The sequence below is a fragment of the Misgurnus anguillicaudatus genome, chromosome 22 (assembly GCF_027580225.2).
Source record: "Misgurnus anguillicaudatus chromosome 22, ASM2758022v2, whole genome shotgun sequence".
In the NCBI taxonomy this organism is placed as follows: Eukaryota; Metazoa; Chordata; class Actinopteri; order Cypriniformes; family Cobitidae; genus Misgurnus; species Misgurnus anguillicaudatus.
Genome location: NC_073358.2, coordinates 11,946,985 through 11,969,369, shown reverse-complemented (window position 1 = coordinate 11,969,369; position 22,385 = coordinate 11,946,985). Strand labels below are relative to the sequence as shown.

Below are 22,385 nucleotides of genomic sequence, written 5' to 3'. Positions count from 1 at the left end.
ACTAAAATAAAAACACCACACCCAGAAATCCAGACAATGATTTGGTAAAAGGTGGCACAGACTTTATTTTTTAGATTTGCTGCACATTCTACAAAGACACCAGGGGGAACAGAGAAAAAGTTACAAGAACAGAGACCTGCCACAAATTTTTACAGAGAAGCTTTTTGTTTTCCCCTCCAACTGTGGAGTGAAAGATGTCTAGACAGATTAATCTAAAATGGTAAAAATGCTTACAAACAGACGTACAAAACAAGCTCCAGATAGATTGAATGGATCTCAATGCCGATGGCGTACAACCGGTCTGTCCATCTCCTCAAGTTATTTCAATCTGAAAATCGGGCTGAGAAAACTAGCAATTAAAAAAACCTTCGGAATTCATCAGCTTCCCACCCTTGATACCCTCAATTTTCCAAATCAAAATAGATGTTATCCTTTAAATACAACTGATATTTAAAATTTCAATGATTAACTGAATATTTACACTGACCAAAAAAGCCTCATCACAAGAAAAAAAAAAACATGGGATGATAAATCCATTGAAAAAACCTATTATTAAGTTTACATTCTGCATGTTACACAGACTCGGCATGCAGCTTTGATAAGGCCAACAGTGAACATTACAGATGGGCTCCCTTGACTTACAAAACAATCCATAATAGAAAAAATGCGTGCAAGAACAAAAAGATAATGTTAAAGAAATAAGAGGATCCACTTGCTTTTCAGAAATCTTATCCCTCAAATGTTTTGTTTAAAAAAATGTTAGGAGAAATGGGAGGGAGCACATCTACCCAAGAAGCCGAGGAATGTAGGCTCTGAAAACAAGTTGAAGTAAATGAGTATGGCAGTTTGGCTTCAATCTCCACGCTCTAGAAGAACCGACCAGAGTACTGCTTCACACTGAAAGAGGAAATGGAACAGTTGAGACCAGAAACAAAATTTCAAGCATGACATCATTGTGCCGAGACATTTTAACCAGTGGTCAAGTTTTTGTTAAGTATGTTTTGTGATGTGGTACCATCATAAAGAATAAAACATAAGAACATCATATGTTTATCAAAACTGATTATTTTCATTAACTTTGCAATGCAACGTATAATGAGAAAGTATGTGATGTTTTTTTTTTCTAACTTCAAAGGACAAGTTTGGTATTTTACACTTAAAGCCCTGCTTTCAGATTGTTCACGACGAAACAGAACGGTCCCGACCGAAATCCGGACATGATGCTGGCCCAAGAACCCTCGGGTGTCTGCTGCACCAGCCCCCACCTCCACAACGGCTGCGCAGGTGCACTGCAACAATCCCTCCCCAAATGCACCAAACCTTCGCCCACAAAGACATGAAACTCACCGAGTGGTCAGGGGCGTTCACTGACATGCCCACACAAAAATCGCACCAAAAGATGCTTTCCAACAGGTTTTATCGTAGTTTTTGTCCAACTGCATTGACTTGTATTAGATGTGCCGTGAGGTACGGTATTACTCCGTGCCGGGAACGTTGTTTGTATTCTTGCAATTGGCAAAGGTGGATTATTGCCACCAATTGGGCTGGAGTGTCTATAATTCAAGCTCTCAATGGAAGAATATACGGGTGCGAGGGGTTTGGAAAAATAGGTCCACAAGTTTACAACGAATGGTAAAACACCTGTTGAAAAGCATCTTTTGCAGCGATTTTTGTGTGAACATCTCAGCCAACACCCCATTACCACTCGGTGAGTTCTTACAACTCTGCAAACAAAAGTTCAATGCATTCTAGGAAGGACTGTTCCAGTGCACCTATACAACCACTGCAGAGGTGGGGGCCGACACAACAGAAACCGAAAATTCTCGGGGCAGCATCATATGTCCAAATTTCAGTCAAAACCGCTCCACCTCATCACAAACAATCCGAAAACAGGGCTGTAAGTGTAACATACCGAATTTGTCCTTTAAGCATGTTTGGATACACTGATACTAGCATGCAAGATGACTTAAAGTCAACATGAGCATCCTATAATATGATTGACAGGACTGACAGGATTTTATTTATTGGGAATTTGTTGAAAAGAGTAAACCTGTTGTTTCAAATCAGAATGCAAGTGTGCAGAAGACTACTCCTTTCCCGAAACCCTGTCAGTAATTAAATTTGGTTTGTAACATATCCCAACATACTCTTTTAGATCTATAATTATTTGGCTATTATATTATAATTGTATAATAATTACAGCTTCAGATCTATAATCATTTCCCATATGCTACATTATTCTAACAGCCTATTTAACTATTAGCATAACTTCAAAGGCTTTATTAGCTAGACATGATATCAATAAAGGATGTCCTACATTTAATTTTGGGGTGAACTATTCCTTTAAGAAAACATTTTCAGTTCATGTTGACTTTGAACTGCACTGCATCTTAAAGAATAAATGAATGTTACATCCATGCAACAAGAGTGAACAGTTGCATTTGCGCATTAGAATAGCATCTTTCAGAAAGGAATCAAGTTTGTATTTCACAGTTAAAACTCAAGGCAGGCAGGCATGTTACAGTAGAAAAGGCTGGCTTATGATCCATTTGTGGCGGAGACTCTCTTTGTTAGCAGGAGCTACACATATAAGCTGCGAGTTATAAAAGATCAAACAGAGTATGAACCAGCATCAGCATGCAGTAAGATGGAAGTTCAAGGTGTTAGTTGAAAAAGGCAGGCCTCTTCAGTTAGGGTGGGTGAAATGTGTTTGAGGGTGGGGGCAGATGATGCTGGGCCTGTGCTGTAGGGCAGACTGTGATTTGTTGTCACTTTATCTAACTAACAACAACAAAATCACAAGTCTTCCACACAGAAGCAAGCCAGCTTGCGCTCCATTCTCCTGGGCTCCATTAATTTGCTTCTTAGTAAATTATATTTTGGGTTCCAAATGGAACTGATACAACAACCCCTTTCGTACACATTTCACATAAGGAAAAATATCAAAGGTCCCCCTGAAGCTGAAAGTTATGTTAGGTCAGGCAAAAAGAAGTGCATGAGACAGCAGTCAAAGGTATTTGAAGCATGAAGCAAGTGTGGAGATCTACTGTTTTAGTATCAACACATTAGTGCAAATGGAAAAAAAAGAAAGGGAATTGAGATTAACAGCACAATATTTTTATTATACAAGGGACTGGTTTACCATTTGAAGCAGAACATTGAACAAAATTTCATTTCTTGCCTCAACCAGTGATTCTATTTGGGTAGTATGCATTTGATTTTTGTTCATTTACATTAAACATCTCGCTACTCCAAAATTTCACTGAAAATAGCTGAAATTCTGTTGGGTTGCAAAGCATTTTGCTTTTAACAAGAACCAAAAATTGACTCAACCCTGAAAATGTGTTTGATTACACCTAGTCAGGATGTTCATGTATTTGCAAACGTGCTAGAATAGGTAAAAGACTTGCCTGTTCTGTAGTAGATACTGGGCGTTCTGAATCTGGTCCTGTGTGCCTGTGATGGTAATGATTCTGTCCTCTGAGCCCTCTAGTGGCTCATCGATTTTGATAGATGCTCCCGACTCATGACGGATCTGCTTGATCCTCTGCCCGCCTTTCCCAATGATGGAACCGGCCAGCTAAAAATGGAAAAAGGTTTTCATGAATAGGGTGATTAAGGGTTGTTGTCATATACTGAAACTAAATACGAAACCAATTAATTTTCTGAATGTTTTAAATCAATAAAGTAACCTAGTAAATGTTTATCAAAAGTAAGCCTCACAGACACAATAAAGACATCTAAGAACATTTAAAGGATAATAGCTAAAACCATGTTCGAAATGTAGTGCTCAAAACATAAAACTTTTATAACAATAATAAAAAAATACTGCCATACAGTCATGCAATTTTAAAGAAGAAGTTATTCTTGTTACATAACTCAAAATTCTTATTTTATTTTTTTTAATACACGTAAGCCTGGTTTTACAGACAGGGATTAAATTAAGCCAGGATTAGTTTATTTAAGACACATAATTAGTAAAAATCTAAGAGACCACAAACATGGCGACAAAAAAAATCAACGATTTAATCTGAAAAAAATCAACAGTTTTGTTCCTATTGTGTGTGGAGTGCCGATATGTCAGGGCTCGCAAAATTTTAAAATCCCTGGCAGCCATTTGGGCAGACACTCTTCAGTTTTTGGTAGCTCAAAACGAATTCAAGTAGCTCGAATAAAAAAGACATTACTTTTAATGTAGAATATTGAGACAAAACATCTATCAAAACACAAATTACACATAAAATAATGAAATTACAATCATCAAGACAAATATTTGCTTCTAACTGAACTGAAATATCTATAAACTGAACTATTATATCTATATCTATAAACTATTAACTGAAGTCACAGACAAGAAAATGCCACTTGACGTTGTAAGCATAGCACAGTTGTGTTCCTCGATTAGTTTTCACTACCGGCCAAATTTTGCCAATACAAAGCCTATTGGGCCACTGACCACAATGTTTGCACTGCTATTCTTGTTGTTGTTTTTTGCTGTTGTTTTTTTAACAAACAAAAAAATTGGATTTCCATGCAAGCCAACTGTTCCTGCTCATCTTCACACCGGATATACTCACCATTTAATAGCGGTTCAATGGGTCACAAAACTCACAGTTTGGATCATACAATGTTTTTTTTTTTAGGTTACAGATTGGATAATTTTTCCAATCAGAAAAAAGAGGCTACTGTTGCTTTAAGAGCGAGTTTACATATGAAGAGTTTCCTTGCAAAACGAGATAACCACCGTTTTTTTAATTGTTCAGAAATCTTGTTTTTTGGTTGTGCATTCCAATTAATTTAAATTCAACTGCAGTTGGTTTGTTTTGATTTAAACCTTCATAACTTAAAAATTCAGCTAAGTGGCACCATAAAACAAAAGAATAACATGGTAACATAATAATAAACATGTTTTGACAAAATGTTAAAAAATGGATTTATCTCGTTTTGCAACGAAACTCTTCATATACTGTAGCCTTTTTCATAATTCTCTTCACTGCACATGCAATCTATATTAGGGATGCATGATAAATCGCATGCGATATCCTGCGCATCTCGTCAGTAATGCCAGTTCCTTGATTAGCAAAAAATCGGCATCACCCGCCCCCAGATGGAGCAGCATCCACCACACAAAGCCATAGTTCAGTGACAAGCTGGGCCATATTGCATACGAATTGCCCCGATTGTCAGTGAACTACGGCTCCGCGCAGCAAATCCCGCTCCACCTGAAAGCAGGTGACGGCGATCCACTACCAATCAAGGAACCGGCATCACCGACGAGCTGCATGTGACAATCACATGCGATTTATTGCCCTAATCTATATCACTTAAAAGCTTGTTGCAGGAGAAATATTTTTTACGTGACTGACTGGACAGCGTTTATTTTGCATGACAGATCCAGATCGTCAATTACAAATCAGTTCTGCTGGCTTCCTATACATTTCCCTGCTTTGCACGCTCGCGTTACAACATAATTATGCATCCAAATCTGTAAGAGAATGCATAAGCATTTAAATATATTTTCCTCCCTATAAGTCAAGATAGCCCTACTGCAGGACAGAGATGCATTTTGGTAGCCCGACTGCAAGGCACAATAGCCCCGGGACGTCAGGCTAGCGATTTTGCTAGCCCTGCATGTGGTCATGACAGCATACCACACACCATCAGATTCAGATTGGTTTACAAACAAAGCAAGTCTCGACTGAGAACACAGGAACGATTTTATAAATGTGACTAATAAAAAGCATTACTGGGCCTTGTCTGAAAACCCAGGTCATACTAGACTTTTAATTAAGAAACTGCAAATATTCAAAAAACTGTTCTAAACTCAACAGTTTACTAAATTACATATTAAATTATAAAAAAAAGTAGTGCTTTTGGTTAGTAGCCTTATTTTTTTATGTTTAATTACACCAGAATTCATGATAAATTAATGTATTTTATAAAATGTCATAAAACTGGGGCCCCCCTGGCACCATCTCGCGGCCCCCCTGGGGGCCCCGCCCCCCAGTTTGAAAACCCCTGTCCTAAACTATCACATTTTCTATGCACTTACATCTTTGGGGATGGTCACTTGTGTTGTGATAACAGGACCGCCAATGTCGCTGTATGAACCTCGACCACCTGATGAAACAAACATCCTACTGTCATTTCCCGATGCTTTTTTGCAGGTCTTTCATTGATACGTCTCAATTTTACACACATTTTATGTTCTAAAGCAGGAGTGGGGAACCCTGGGTCCTGGAGGGCCACTGTCCTGCAGAGTTTACTTCCAACCCTAATCAAACACTCCTGAATTTCATTTCCAAGTAATCCTGAAGACTTTAATTAGATTTTTCAGGTGTGTTTAAGTAGGGTTGGAACTAAACTCTGCAGGACAGCGGCCCTCCAGGACCCAGGGCCCCCCACCCCCGTTCCAAAATCATAGACCACAGTATCTGACACACTCACCAGATTGGAAGGGCTCCCAAGAGGAATTATTGTCTTCAAATAAACCAAGAAAAGAAAAAGAAAACGGAAAAGTGATCAAGACACCAGAGCTATGATAGGGCAAGATACAGACAGAGAGAAGCAGGAAACACTAAGCTATTGAGAGAAGTGTGACTGGAGATAACCTTGAACCCGTGTATGCGTACAGCTGAAGAACACTTACCATATCCACCTCCACTCTGTGTACAACGATAAAGAAAAACAAGAGGAAAAACAAAAAGTCAATTCAGAAAGCATTTTAATTGTAATAATAATACATCTCATTTTATGTATAAGCATTGATAGGTCAATACATCATTTTAACAGTAATAAAATACACAATGTAGTAGAAGTCATGCTTAAACACCCGTTCACACTGCACATTACCCGTACAGGTCAATTATTACCTACAAATTTACATTTCAGTGTAATTTGTTATTGAATAAATTATTTTTAATGATAAAAGTTGTTCTATGATGCAGTTATGGCATATTATATGGGAGAAGACTGCGCAACAATCAGATTTCAGCATAAAACTATTAATTTACTAAAACATATGTGCCGATTCTCTAAAGCACCGCTGCTCTTGAGTATGCTTTTGGTGCCTTAAGTTCATTGGTGAGTGTGATGGCTTTCACCTATGTATTTAACTGCTCCTTGGTAACCAAGGCAACAAGTGATTCAAAAATCTGTTGCTAGGCAACAGCAGGCCAAACCAGTGTGCCAGGCATAAGAGCGTCACGTATGCATCTATTACACTGTCACTTTAGAGAGAACGAACAAGCTGTTCCACTATGGTTTTCTAAAACTTAATAAACAAAACTCTGTCCTGTAAAACTAGGGCTGGGTATCGAGAACCGGCTCCAAATGTAAAAAAAAGGGGGAATCGATAGGCCGGGCATTTCGATTTGGTTTATCGATTCCTGACTTTTTCAGTCATTCTTGCACAGCGAACAGCAGTGAGCGTTTTACAGTTGTATCTATCTACCAGGACCTGCCACAAGAACCTACCCTCATTACGCACATGCGCAGTTCATTACACTCGGTACTATGACTGACCGCAGCAAACGTTCAAAAGTTTGATTAAACTTTGTGGGGAAAAGACTGTAGTATTGCCAAATGCACAGCATTAATCTGAAGGAATGTACCGTGTTTAAATCTGCAACCAGATACAGCTAAAATTAGCAATAGCAGCATCTCACACTCGGGTACAAAACACAGATTCACCTTCGAATTAAAGCTCAGTGTTTCCCCTACCATTATATAAGGGGGGCGCCCCGCCCTCCTAACGGCTCGACCCACCCCCCTTGAAGGTCAAGTAAATTTGATTTGATTTTCTTTATAGCGCCAGAGAACAATTTGTTTTTTTATTAAACCAACTATAGCCCTCATGTAATATTTTATTCGTCTTATTTCCACAATGGCATGTATTTTCTGTCTGTGTTTACGAGTTTACAAATATCCAATTGAGTGCACACTTTATATTTTACTTAATTCACTGTGCGCGGTCTCTGTCATGTTGACGTGCAGCGCGCGCCTCTCTCTCACATAACTGAAAATGTGACGGTGTTTTGAAAGTCCGTTCCTCCATATACTTTCGTTTTTGCATAACGGATGTTACTGACAGAGAAGACGGCTGATATAGTTTATTATGACTTTCCCACACACACGCGCCGCGTGCATTCTCTCCCTCTCCCTAAAGTATGTATATCACTCATCTAATTTAACTGGATAACACTGGATATAAGTCATTGTATAGTTTAATAAAATACTAATGTATTTTGATTACACAAATCAAACCTATAGTGATTGTTTTACAAGCTGCTGACCACCATAGGGAATCTCTATGGCTAATTTCATGTTGCTGATACAGTGTTGTACCTTTTCTTGTTAATTTAGTCTTTTTGGGTAGCATATCTTATGCCTAGAATTATTCAAGGAGGTTGATTTTTTTAACTTCCTTCAAAGCTTGATCAATTGTGCATAATGACATGTGCAACAAATGGATATAGGGTGTCAAACTCATAGATTTGCATCATTTAAAGTTCAGACACTCTTTTTAAAATATTTTGGGTAAAAATCTGGCACAGATTTAAAGCTGAAACTTATCAAATCCTATCAGAAGTCCAGAATGTCATTGAAACACACCAGTGGCTTTGCTGTCATCAGTATTAAACATGTTATCCCTCGAAGTACCCCTCCCCACAGAGCCCCCACATAACAAATCACAATTTAACCCCTGTATACTGTATACCCCCCCCCCCCAAAGCTATAAACCTAGGGGAAACACTGAAGCTGCATACTTCTGAATGAACTGACCATTACTTTTGTTTACCTGTTTTTTTAGGGGTGCTCCGATCAATGCCGATCTCCACAAAAAATACGTGGCCGATCACTTTTCTGAATCGGACAGCCGATCTTATTCACAGCTATTTCATGTACTACCGTTTTTAATCACCAAGTCCTTATCGATCTCAAATCGCTGTTAGTTTGAATCAATTATAACATGCATTTGAAAAAGCAACACTCGTCAAACAAAATGATTACACATATTCTTTATTATCATGAAAATACCCGAAAAGGTTTGAAGAACAGCAATATATATATCCTTAAGACATTTCCTGGAGCTGCGTGTGTATTGTTCTTCGTCTGCAGCGCATATTGAGTTTCTGCACGAGAGCACCCTCTGGCTTTTGGATGTAGCGGCATTTCACCCAATTCATTGATAAACATAGCAAGCACTATCGGCCGATCGGTCGGAGCATCCCTAGTTTTTTTTTATAGCGATCACGATAAAAAAACATTAGGCAGCTACAGGACAACATTGTAGTGTTTTATTCATAAAAAAACTTTTATTAATGGACAAGCCATAGCTTTGAAGGACTCTAAATGAATGATTTGGTAAAAAAAAAAACATTTTAAAACAGTCACTTGTTGCTACCAAGTGTATTCAGTATTTTTATTTAAACAGACTCTGTTCACTGTAGCCATGAAGGGTTTTATTCTCTCTGTGCATTACTGCCTCCAATAGCAAACAGCATGTTATATCTTTTATGTTGTATTGTTTTGTGTTATACGTAAATAGTTTTGGTTTGTAATTGCTTCTGATTCCTTAATATTGTTATTTATTTCATTTTTAGACAAATTGTCACTTATAAGAGTTACAGCCAACAGGTTATAGATTGACTGTGGCAAGAATAAAATTAAATACAAATCTTGAAAGTATTTGCGCTTTTTTTTCTCTCACAAAAAATAAATAAATAAATAATTGGAATCGGAACCAGGAATCAATAAGAACCGGATTCGATAAGTGAAATTGGTATCGGAATCACTAAAATTAAAATAATACCCAACCCTACTTAAAACCCAAGATCATCTGATAAATCTCATGACATCCAGCAAAAATACAAACTTACTTAATTTATGTACTAACGTTCATATGTACTCACCATGCTCTCATAGCGGTCTCCGGGTCGCCCCCTTCGGTCACTGCTTACACAAAAGGAGAAACGTGATTCATTTAAATTATTTGTACTTGAATAACCCACACAAAAAACAAAACTTAAGTGCCTGCTTTCCAAAAACTGTCAGAAAATAAAAACTCATTGACCAATAAGATATAAGCCTATATAAAAACAAAAATCATGCCGTGCAAGTGGTGTTACGAAGACATAAATTTATTTTGACGACTGATCACCAGTAAACATCACAGACAAGAACCATTACATTCGTAACCGTTGGTACTCATGAAATCTATTGGTTTTATTCACACCTAAAAAGTTTTACCAACTATATAATTCTGGCGGTCTGCAATCTTTTTTTAAACAGATTTTGACCATCCATTTGGACCATCCTCTCTGTTTGCATTTAAGCTAAAATGTGCCACCTGATGTGCTAGAGTAAATTTAGTTTGTTTTAATCCATACAAATATTTATTTTGCTCCAAGTATGAATTGTTTTGTGTTTTTTATCCACTTTTTTTTGCAAACCTTAGGGTAGGTACTAGCTACCAGTCTTAAATTTACTTACTTTGGTCTGTCATCCATATTGCTGTGATAGCTCTGGTGGGAAAATCGATCACCTCTGCAAACAAAAACGGGGTGCTTTCATATCAGATATCATCCTCTCTATAACACCAAAGTACTTTTATCCTGATATGATCCAAATAAACAACTCTGATAAACCAGCACTGATTCCCTGACTTACATTATTCAAAAGTATCAAGGATAACCAAAAATCATAACTAGAAAATCAGCTGTGGACAAAGTAATGGCAACATTTATTTGTGACTTAAAACATAAAGTACAGAAAAACTAAATATAGAATTAGATGAATGTGCTTACCCTCCTCTAGGGGGTGGCGGTGGAGGCAGGGGCAGGTTTCGGGCCCTGCTACCGCCACGTCCTCCTCTCCCCGGTGGGGGTGGAGGTGGTCCACGGCGAGGGCTCATATCATCATAATCCCGCCTAGAGGGTATGGGACGACCGCCACGGCCAGGAGGCATGCGGTCGAACCCTCCTCTGCCTCGCATGGGGAAACCCCCCATAGGCCGCCGACCTCTCTCCTCATACATCATAGTAAAGCCACCGTAGTCATAGGTTTCATCATAAAAGTTTGGGTCATAGGGCTGTGCTCGCCCTTTGATGGGAGCCTACAGATTATGGCAGAAAAACATAAGCTATATTTAGAAAACCAATCTTACAATAAATCATATGGAATACCTGGTAAATCAAGTAGGCAAATTGTTATTAGAGTTGAATAAATGTAACTTTAGACTAGGGCCGGGACTTTAACGCGTTAATTAAGATTAATTAATTACACAAAAATAACGCGTTAAACATTTTTAACGCATTTTAATCGCACTTATTTTTGCACCGCGGAACATTTCTCATGAGTTTCGGCGGACCGATTATACTGGAGCACCAACTAGCGTTCATGACTTCACAACAAACCACAGTGAACATTAACCAAGAGGCTGATGAGATCGCTTTGGTTGGCCCCGTGGATGGGAATTTTTTTTTTATAAAAAACGAACGGATGCAAGCGTCGATAAGAGCATGGTTGTGTGTAAGCTATGCAACAAGGAATTCACATATCACCGCAGCACATCGAGCATCTCAATGCAAAACACAGCAGCTAGCGTGGACATTAGCCCGACTCCGGGCACAACGACTTATTCGGACGGGATTAGTTTTACATAAGGATGTGGGGTAAAGCAAGTTTTTATCAGAGCTTCTCGGTGATTTTAGTCCAGTCCGAATGCTCCATGTCTTTAATCATAACGGACAATGTCAGTTAAGATTACGGCGTCTTTTACCTTCTGTAAAAAAGGTCCGGAGAAATTACCTCAGGTAATACAAATCCAGTGCGAATAGACCAGCTGTAAATATACACGTAAATCGCGTCATTTCCTTTTAATTTGCGGGTTTCTTTTAAATATAAAAGCGCTTAAAGAAGCATTTACTTGCGTTCTAGACGGAGAAACAAGTCAGTTACAAGTCAGTTTCTGAATAAAACACGACACAAACTTAAAAAAAAAAGTCAAATTTACTTCTCAGAGGCATGGAACTGTTTATTAAACTGACGTTCTCCCCAAACTGAAATTAAACACAGTGTTTCGCGTTTTCCTTGTCTGTGTCATGTTGTTTGCACATCTGATATCTGGAAGCAAGGTAACGTGCACGTGAAGACGAGAGGTGACGCGCTGCGCCAACGAGTTACCCCTCCCACTTCTGAATGTTTTACAGAGATTTCTAATCCCGTCCGAATTGACCATTAATATTACCGACGTCCTGTGGTAAAATTACATTACGCCATCTACCCCTGTAAAACTAATCCTGTCCGAATAGGGCTCAAAACGTTAAAAACAACACATTAGTGTTAATTCTGGGACAACACACTAACTGCGTCGTCCTGGAATCCACCCATCTCTGTGTTATTATTGAAACAACACATTTTGTGTTACTTTTAACACAACATGTGTTATACTTGAACACAAAATCAAGACAAAATGACTCATAATGTGTTAAAATTACACATAATGTGTTAAAAGCTTACAGCACAATGATGTGTATAAAATTAACACATCCTTTCTAAGAGTGTATACTAAAATCCATGTAAAAAATTACTTCTTAATGTTCTCAGGTCAAATATTTATATGCGATTAAAATGCGATTAATTTAGATTAATTAATTACAAAGCCTCTAATTAATTAGATTAATTTTTTTAATCGAGTCCAGGCCCTACTTTAGACCCGTAGATTTATTTCGGTGTTTCCTACACATTCATCTATTTTTGGCAGCCTGCTTCAAAAATTACTTCATCTCGAAGTAGGTGGCAGTGCGCGCTAAGCGCGCAAAACTGCATTTCGCATAATGGTGTGAACAGCATTTTTGTAACTTTGCACGTGGCTCCGCATTTAAAAATGACTGTCCTGACCGCATATTAGTGACCCATTAAGTCTCATTTTGTGGTCCCACGTAGAATCTACACCGTAGGCAAGAGGTGTCCAATCCTACTCCTGGAGGGCCGAATGTCTCTGCAGAGTATTATTCCAACCCTAATCAAACACACCTGATCCAGCTAATCAAGGTCTTACTAGGCTCACTGGATACTTTGAGGCAGGTGTGTTGAGGGAAGTTTTAGCTAAACTCTGCAGGACACCGCCCCCCCAGGACTGACTTTCGACACCCCTGCCATAGGCCAGGCATAGCCTGACGTGCAAAAACGTGACAGCACGTCCGTTCTACGTGGAACGCAAGCGCTGTGATTGTTCCGCCAGAATCCCTCACGACAGATACAAAAATCTGCATTGCATTTCCTCAAATGGATTTCAGCTTACAATGGTAAAAACAAAGATGGGTCAGGTTAAGGAATGATAAACTCAAGCTGCAACAAAAGTCGCTGTCTTTTTTATCTTCATCACAGCTAATCTTCTCAAATCATACACAACAAGCTGCTCCTTCTTTTTGGAGTTTACTGGCCAAGAGGATTTTTCTTCGGCTGTGGCACTGCTACTGTGGGTTACACGTGTGGATACTGCCCACTAGCGTCTGCAAGTATAAATGAAAACTCACGCGTAGCAAATGGCGTCTAGAAATACTTTTCTACCAGCTGACAAAATTCTGCCATTGCAGTATGTAATATCACACTGCTCAGCCCTTCCTAATGTTTTGCATTATTTGTCTGAATGTCTAATAATAAGATAACGTCGTTGTCAAATTGAATACAGTACTCAAATGTTTCCCCCAGTCATCATCTCACCTCTGAAATCAGTTCCAGAATGACCTTGATGCATTCGACTACACGCTCAGGTTTACCGCCCACTAAAACCACACGGTCGGTGGAGTGGGGGCAGCACTCCTGGAAGAGCTTGATTGTAGTCTGTGTGTTCTAAAAAGGAGATGACCAATTTCCAAATGTCAAGAAAACTGATTAAACACGTAAAGCTACCCCACTTACTCAATGTATTTTAGTTTTATGGCATGTGGTATTTTTAGCAAGGTGCTTACCTCCCTCAGTTCCTTAATCTTGGCACCTTTGACTCCAATAATGCCTCCGGCCAAACTCTGATGAATCAGCAGACGCAGCTCACAGTCAAAGTCAGTCCCGCTGTAGTGCTGATACTGCCAAACATGCAGGATTAAAACAAAAATGCCAAAGCAACATATGTAAACTTACAGCGTCATAAAATGTCACACTATAATTAACATCAATCCAAGCTCAAATGAATGAATTTTTTTGATTTAATTTATCATTCCACATTTCCCCTTTCAGTTCCTTCAGAGTCCCCTTGTTAAAAAGTTTTAATACTGTAGTTGCTCACCTCCTCCAGGGTAGGGATGATCTTTAGTAGAATCTCACCAATGGTCTCTATATCTGCACTCACACTCAGGATACTGAAGCAGCACATCAAGCAAAATAAAAAATAGAAGCAAAACAAACGAATACAGAACTTTAGATTTTGAGCCCTGCCGTATGCCACAAAGCAATAAAGAAAAGGAAAAAGATTCTGAACCAAAAGAAAAATTAAAGAGTGGCTGCTGAAAACGATTAACATCTTTCAAGACTGCACTGATAGACGGGCAACTGACATGCATTTGTTTCTTGCACATTCAATTAATAAAGGCCTGAGGAGATGGGCGACAGTGCAAGGGCTGAGACTGAGCAGGCACTCTATGGCTACACGGGCCAAGAGAGAAAATGAAAGAACGAGACACAGACCTGCTTACCATTATCCCACCACCAGAAAAATCGGGGGTATGAAAGTGAAATAAAAAATTTTGCTAATCACTCTACAGTGTCATCTGCACACCACATTCTCTCAACAAGGAGCGAAAGAGGTAAATCAAACCAAAAACATACAAAAGAAGCAGAAGAACGTGGCGAGGGGAAGTAAGAGAGATTGTAGCCAAGTTTGCACGTATGTGGGTAAAGAGAAAAACAAAAAAGGGGAAGAAATGAAGCACTAGAGGTGAAATCAAAGACAACAGAGATGAGTGACAGAGAGGACTGCACCACGGTGCAAGCTCAGAATCATGGACAGTGATGTTGGGAACAATGAAAGGGTGGGAAGGCTCAGGAAGGGGACGAAGTGGGCCAACAAGAACAGAGTGAAAAAGAGATGGGATTTTTTTTTTTTACAAATTTTCACCATCAGTACCAACAACAAAAATAATCATCCAAACACTTAATTCAAAATAAAGTAATGAGATTCAGGACTCTCTCCCTCCGAACCAGAAGTGATTGATTATATACACAATTCTGTGCGAGAAAGTTGGAAATTATATTCAAAGACTTGATGAGAGGGGTGTTGGGTAGGGGTGAAACGGTTCCCGTGGAAAAAAAGCTGTTTGCTTTGTGTGGATAATTAAAATATAACCATTTGGTATAAATTAGAGGTCGACCGATATGGCTTTTTCTCTGGCCGATGCCGATATTTAGAAATCAGGGCAGCCGATGGCCGATATGCTTGGCCGAATTTCTATATGTACATAATAATCAGAATGTTCTCATCAATAGCAGATATTTTAAATGTAAAAATGTCACTACTTAAGTCAAAGTATTTAAAAAAAAATTATGACTGGTCTTTCTGAAGAGTTTTACAACCTCCTCTGCACCATGCATTTATCAGACACAGATATTACCTGACTCTCTGCTGTCATCATCTTTGATCAGTTTTTTACCATGGCTTTTATTGGTTTGTAGGATAAAATCCTTATTTGGTAGACCTGATAAATTATTTATTCATCATAAAGTTAACATAGTAAATGTCTATGTTTTTTAGTTGAGACTGAGGACAAATCTTTCTAAACACATTTACATTCTCATTTCTGAGGCGCTATAAGTGACTGATTGTGCTGACAGTGACGTCTTGTGAGTTTAGTGTTGGGACAGATCTGCACACACGGGAGATCTGCTTGCAGCAAGAGGCAGCGTCACGAGTTCTACAACAATGCTTAGGTGCCCGCAGTCCATTTCAAGAGTCAGCAAAGATATAGACGATTTCATTGGACGCACGTGTTACAAAGTTGCGTGCCTGGCCCGAAGTTAACTTCCGGTTTGTGTTTGTTTATAGGTCTGGCTAGTGGTTAGTGATAGAACAAGACCAGTTAATTATACAATGTGGACAATTTTATAAAGAATTGCTTAAAACTATGGCTTATAAGAATAATGACAGTTATTGTTATTGACCAATCATCACAGAAGTATTTACCAAACCAAATATTAAAATCAACCGTTGATTTGAAAATATGAACCGTTACACCCCTAGCGTTGGGGGGGAAGAGAGAAGACATATACATATCAAAAATCATTTAAAATAAATCTAATGGAACATTACACGTTTCTTAAAAAGGGGGAGGGGGACTATATGTGTGAAAATGTTAACATGAAACAGAAGGCAGGTTATCAAAAGACATGTGTTCTCTTTCTAATCAGGCAGTGAGGCAATAACTGGTGGGACATACCGCTCTGGGCCACTGCTGTCTGGGACTGATACACTGGCATTGTACTGCATTGGTCGTGGAGGTTGGCATTGGGCAAGGGCATTCAATCACATGATGTCAAGTAAGGTGCCCGTTTAAGGAGGGGCACGTTTATGGGCGGGGCCAACCGGGGTGTCAGGTGGGCGGGCGTTCAGGGGCGGAGGTTGGGCCAACATCAAGGTGGGCAACGCAGGAGGGGCAAGTCGATCCAGTACATGGGCAACGGAGGAAGGTGGCCAAAAACAAAAAAGTAAAGGAGAGGGAAGAGGGGGAGAAGGAATACATTTTTAATTGAATACAAGGCTTTACTCATTACTCTACTGTCCACATATTTCTTTGAAGAGACTTGGCATAGAGTGCACAAGAAACAGAATGGGACAGATCTGTAGAACCACTGGACAACAGCGGTTTACACAGGACTATGGGTCAGCTCAAGAGTCAAGACATATGTAATTGGGTTTTCGAAGCGGGCGAGAATGCTTTTAAGAACATGAGGTCAAGAAGTACTTTCTCATTCACGTGCAAATGTTCAAGATCCACAATATAGCCCTATTCAGAGAGCTTGTCTGTGCAAATGAGCCAACCTATAGCTACAAAATGGAAGATCTGCCCTCAGGTTTTGTTTGTTTCGTTTAATTTTAATGGACAGATTGGTGTCATGTGTTTTACTTTACGGATTTCAAATCAGTTTTATTTGTGCCTTTGGCTGATAAATCTGAAATGCTTGTGAAAACAACTGTTGGTAAAAGGAATTGATGTCAGAAGTCTTGTTAAAACTTGGCCATTAAAGAACACTGTTTACAAGTTCACCATAAGTATGCATCAACATCTCAATACTCACATCTGTGCGCAGCGCTTTAATGTTCTTGCCCCCTTTTCCAATCACAGCTCCAGCATTCTAAAACCATAAAATAAGGGCATGAAACGTTTAAAATACACTTTTAAAATGTTTCAAAATCTGAGGTCTCAGCTTTGTGGAAGGGGTGACTGTAACCAACTCACTTTGCTTTGGAGAAGCACCCTTAGCTCCACCATTTCATCAGTGTTACGAGAACGTTTGAAGGCCTGCTCCTCATCCATGTCCTCAGCAGGGCGCTTGCCTGAGGGAACACACATGTGCAATGTGAGCCTCAACAACGATTAAGACATTCCTGTTTATCAAATTGCTAGTCCCAGAATGTGCCATCAAGAAATACCAAATAGTACCAAGCCAGTGGTTAAAAATGTCATGAAGTCTTAGAGAAAGAACTATTATACTGAAATCTTAAAAAAATCTTAACTTGTTATTCTAAAATCCAAAACTGTGTGGGAGAAGTGTTATTTTCATTTAAAAGAAAAATCCTGTTTGTTTTGGCATCAGAAACACTTGTTACAATGCATAAAAAATGTAATCACTGATTTTTCATTAATTCTGTCACTCACTTGCACGTTTAGGGCTATCGCTAAAAGTAGTCCAAAATCTTTATTTACCCTATGCATAAAAACATTTAAACATCTTAATTAGAAAATGTTACCGTTAGTGTCAGTGTTACTGAATGTGGTCTCTTCTTCCTCCTGCTTATTTTCTGTCTCCATTGTCTTCAGCCAGCAGTGAAACTGGAAAAGGCTGTCCTCGACTGCTTACTCTGAGAGACACAGAGAGAGTGCAATGAATTTTAAAATACATTACAGTCATAATGGGTTCCTTTAAACTGATGCTACAAAACTGGTTTGATAAAACACTAAAGCACAAAAGACTTATGCACATACTACCCTTACAAAGACCTGTGACAGCAGTACTCTGATACTGTGAAAGCAGATGTAAGCTTAATTTGATTATATATCATGGAATGACGTCCACAGAAATTTCCCATTGAATTTCCATGGAATTCCACGACACTTGACCATATTATACTGTACCTAAAAACATGTCATAGTAAATGTCCAAAAAATTAATTTTAGATACAAATATGCCAATGTCATTTTTTTTTATTTCAACAAAAACCTGATATAATAGAAAACAATTTATGTCAAAATAATGGCATACAATTTATGTAATATAACAAAATATACTAGAAGACGTGTTAACAAATATTCACACTGACTGGTTATATAAGGACTAAAGGGCTGTGTCAAGGCCCACCGTTTCAAAATGGTGCGCGTGTAGCCTTTAGCATGTTAGCATTACAGTTACCTTGACAATATAAACTATCATCAATAAACAACACAACAATATTCACTTAATTTGAAAACAGAAATATGTCTGAATTAAGACGACTATAACGAAACGGTTGTCGTCAAAATAAGACAAAATGACTAATTTTGGCAGGCGATTTATGTGTACAAAATAGCTTATTTTTTTAGCCGACGTCCCACATTTTCCTAACAAAATGACGACGAGGGGTTTATTTAGTGCATTTATTTAGTGTGACGCAATATGCGTAACTTAAACGTATAAGACTCGTTTTAGTTAGATATATTATCAAGCATAAATTGTTGTCGGTTTACTGATTGACTGCTGCCCCTGTTCAACTGGAAACTCACTCCATTTTGAAAAATCATCATCTCAGGAAACTAACGTTAGTTGGCTAATTTATAAGCACGGAGACGCATATAATGGTGTACTTACCGCTCGACATTTCTATTTACTACTCTCGAAATGAACTGTAAGATTTAAGGTTACGGTGTAGTTGGAGCGATATTATTCAAATTATATTACAAACCTGCAGGCAGCCCTTCCGTCACACCAGTTTTCGCCCGAAATTGTCTGCGCCTTCTACTACCTTGATTTCATTGTAGGTATACAGGCATTTTTAGATTTGTGATTGGCTTTAACGCAACTCAAACCTGCATCGCTATTGGTTGAAACAGCTGTCAATGTAAAATCTAAATGTGTAATTGGCCGTGGAAGCTGTCACTAAACCAATGTTGGCCCGCCCATTGGCTGTCGTTTGGATTTTGGGCCATCGTCATAGCAACTGAGAAGCGCTGCCATCATGGCTTTATCTGTTTAGTGTACGTTGATCATGGCATCAGACAAATGTAAAAAATCGTATATTACATTGTGAAAGATTTGGTGTCTGGTGGACATTAAAAGGTAAACCTTGGCTACAGTGTATGTCGCTTTCAATAAAAGCTGCCAAATGCATACTTGTTCATTTTACATAGTAACTCTTCTAGCTTGGTAGCGGAGTGAAATTAGAATAAAAAACAGAAAAACCTAAAAATAAATAATAATAGGCTACATAATTACCTATCTTAACTATTTTGTTTTATTCTTCGTTTTGGAATTTTATAAACGTTTAGTGATTGTAATGCAATCGTCTAAAGTGAAACAGTTAACGTTAATTGTGTGCTTGCAGTTCACACTGACCAAATAATAATGTTTTTAATGTAATAATGTAATAAGTGTTTTTTTTAAACTTTTTGTTTGCATTTTTTGCCTTTGTCGCCCTCTCCTGGGGTAACGTAATTGTAACACTTGACTATTTCACAATCCAACGCAGTAGCCTACAGCCATAAGGGCCCTCGGTGTACTCTTTCTAAAATGAAATCTATCACAATAAAAATAAAATATATAAGGCGTGTTATCTATTGAAAATGGGCTCTAACTTTCCTAACAAGACAAATAGTAAGCACAGCAGTCAAATTTAAGAAAGGCACACTTTTTTTGTGTTTTTCTGTAATATTATGCAAATCGCTCACATATTATTTAGTTTCTATACATACAGGTTACACCATCACGATTGGAATGCATGGCTGACACAATCAGTAAAAACAGTCTGGCATTTTTGTTTAGTAATTATTTTTCTAGATGCAGCCCATCTTGTGCGTCAAACCGCACGTCACACTCTGGTAATGGCTATTCATGAAGTTGTTGTATTGTTGAAAAGCACGATAGAAACGCAAGACAACCCCGCATTCGAGGCCAGCTCAGATAATTGTTAAACACAAGAAAAACAATAACATCAATTAAGCACCCAAATGTATATATAAAAATTAAAAGCAAAACGTGGCATAAGAGCTATGTCAATACCCGTGCCGATCAACGTAAATACCCCAAAGATCGCTCCCATTAACACCACAGAATATCGATTATTGCCGATATCACATAGTTGAAAGCATTTTAAACATCCCTATCCACATGTAATTACAGCGATGGCTGAGAAAGATGCGGTCGGTAATCAATAGGCGCTTGCAGGTACGCGCTGCTGCCTCTTAATACACACAAACACACACACACACACACACACACACACACACACACACACACACACACACACACACACACACACACACACACACACACACACACACACCAGCGCGCGAGAGCGCTCTCTCACACACATACACACACACACACAGTCTCGCTTGTTTTCTTCCCCAGCGCTGGATGTGGATGAGGCGTCAGCATCAGCACCCGAGCACCGCAGCCCATAGACACAATCTGCAGCCATAGACCAGCGCATCTGGAAGAAGCCAACCCGAGATAGCGCAACATTTTGTCATCCACAAAATCGCGGTGGCGAAATTTCACATTGCGTTATCACCTTTCCGCGGAGACACGAGAAGGCCAATCCATGACAGTCTCTCGTCGCGCACATCGTCTCTGCGCTTTCCACAGCAGCGCCGCTAAAATACTATAGACGCTACACGATATTGGGTTTCATTGAATAGCCTACACTGCGTTACACCTGCTATGATCGCAGATTTTCATGGAATGGCTAGTTGGGGATTGTGTGGGGTTTTATTTGGGCTCCTGAGGCTCAGCTCGGCTTGTCCTGCATCGTGCACTTGCAATGCCTCGAGGATCTCATGTATTGATCAGGAACCAGGGATCGAGGATTTCCCCGTCTTGGTGCCGGAGTCTGACATGGAAAACATCACTGAAATGTAAGTGAAACGTTACAGCAAGAAAAAACCGTGAGATATGTAATACAGCTTCACGGATGAGAGAAAAACGAGCGTGCGTGTGTGCGTGAGAAGTGTAGTTAGATTCATCAATCTATTAAGGGCCGTTTCGTTGTAAATAAGTCTAGTGCACTCTTTAGTCCCTATTGCGTGCGATTGTGCATTGGATGCCATCCATAACCTTCGCATTTCCGACCCGGGCATGAGCATTTGTGGAGTTTGCTATAATAAATAAAGGCGTACAAATATAAAATCAAACAACACCATGCAAATGCATAATGGACAGGTAACAGACAATGTGTCCTGTGTTTGTGAGTGTATTTTAGTGAGAGGACGACGAACGCTTGTAAGGGGTGGGGGCCATGGTAAATAGGCAGTAAGTTGGCATGAAAGCAAACCTAAATAACCACCATACGTTTTAAAATGTGGCGATTCGCAGCATACCAACATTCATAATTTAGAGAGGATGCTGACTCACACCGGCTAACTTTCTTTACCAGAACAGGACAATAAGGCAACGTTATTGGGTTACACAAGTACATTATAAATTCCTTACATGAAGCAATTAGATGCATATCGGTGGAGATACAGCGTCTGGTTTATAGCACATTATCACCGATGATCTAATCTGCTCGAGTGCGTGCATTAGATAGCACTGAAATAATAAAGACTCGTCGGCGCAAAGACGTTTTCTTAAATAAATGTCCATTTAAGTAGTAGTTAACACGCATTAATTGATGTGTATGGGTTAGTTGGGGAGTAGTCTAACGTGTCCGCAGAGCAATAGCATTCGGCGCCTACGCAAATATGTCACTCCGTTTCCACGACAACGGCTCGCCGGACTCACTCCAGGCATGTGCTCGTGTAGTGAAATCATGCACACCTCTGTTAACTTGTTCATGTTACATACTTTGATAAACGGAATGTAAATAATAGAAAGTTTAGTTGGCTCTTGGAAATGTATTTTTGATAATGTATTATATTAATAACGTATCCGAGATTTGTACAGTTTTTGTTTTGATCAGTGTATACTGTAATGGTACA

The 22,385-nt window shown here is 39.0% G+C and overlaps 2 protein-coding genes across 5 annotated transcripts in view; one reads left to right on the top strand and one right to left on the bottom strand.

The window, feature by feature from the left end:
- Positions 1-40: 40 nt before the first annotated feature.
- hnrpkl (heterogeneous nuclear ribonucleoprotein K, like) lies at positions 41-19,309 on the bottom strand. 4 transcript variants are annotated; one of them, XM_055200945.2, is made up of 16 exons: positions 19,154-19,309; positions 17,966-18,076; positions 17,454-17,551; positions 17,293-17,349; positions 16,434-16,477; positions 14,291-14,363; positions 13,977-14,090; positions 13,729-13,857; positions 10,809-11,116; positions 10,495-10,548; positions 9,915-9,954; positions 6,650-6,665; positions 6,448-6,480; positions 6,053-6,120; positions 3,411-3,580; positions 41-897 (listed from the first exon to the last, which is right to left on the bottom strand). In XM_055200945.2, the coding sequence occupies exons 2-16, from the start codon at positions 18,024-18,026 to the stop codon at positions 867-869; spliced, it is 1,296 nt and encodes a 431-aa protein (XP_055056920.1). In that variant the 5' UTR covers positions 18,027-18,076; positions 19,154-19,309; the 3' UTR covers positions 41-866. The 4 variants fall into 4 exon arrangements, with proteins under 4 accessions (XP_055056920.1, XP_055056919.1, XP_055056921.1 ...); XM_055200944.2 differs by having other exon boundaries at positions 9,915-9,957; positions 19,154-19,308; XM_055200946.2 differs by lacking the exon at positions 6,448-6,480 and having other exon boundaries at positions 9,915-9,957; positions 19,154-19,308.
- Positions 19,310-20,747: 1,438 nt separating this feature from the next.
- ntrk2b (neurotrophic tyrosine kinase, receptor, type 2b) overlaps positions 20,748-22,385 on the top strand; it is a 37,044-nt gene continuing 35,406 nt past the window's right edge. The window contains exon 1 of the mRNA XM_073860922.1: positions 20,748-21,323. Coding sequence (XP_073717023.1) covers positions 21,130-21,323 — 194 coding nt within the window. The 5' untranslated portion in view covers positions 20,748-21,129. The remainder of the gene's footprint in view (positions 21,324-22,385) is intronic.

Coding starts and splice junctions, on each gene's coding strand:
- hnrpkl (XM_055200944.2), bottom strand. CDS start 18,026: ATGGAGACAGAAAATAAGCAGGAGGAAGAAGAGACCACATTCAGTAAC. Junction 17,350..17,453: donor GGGTGCTTCTCCAAAGCAAA/GTGAGTTGGTTA, acceptor TTATGGTTTTAG/AATGCTGGAGCTGTGATTGG. Junction 11,117..13,728: donor TTCTGGAACTGATTTCAGAG/GTGAGATGATGA, acceptor CATAATCTGTAG/GCTCCCATCAAAGGGCGAGC.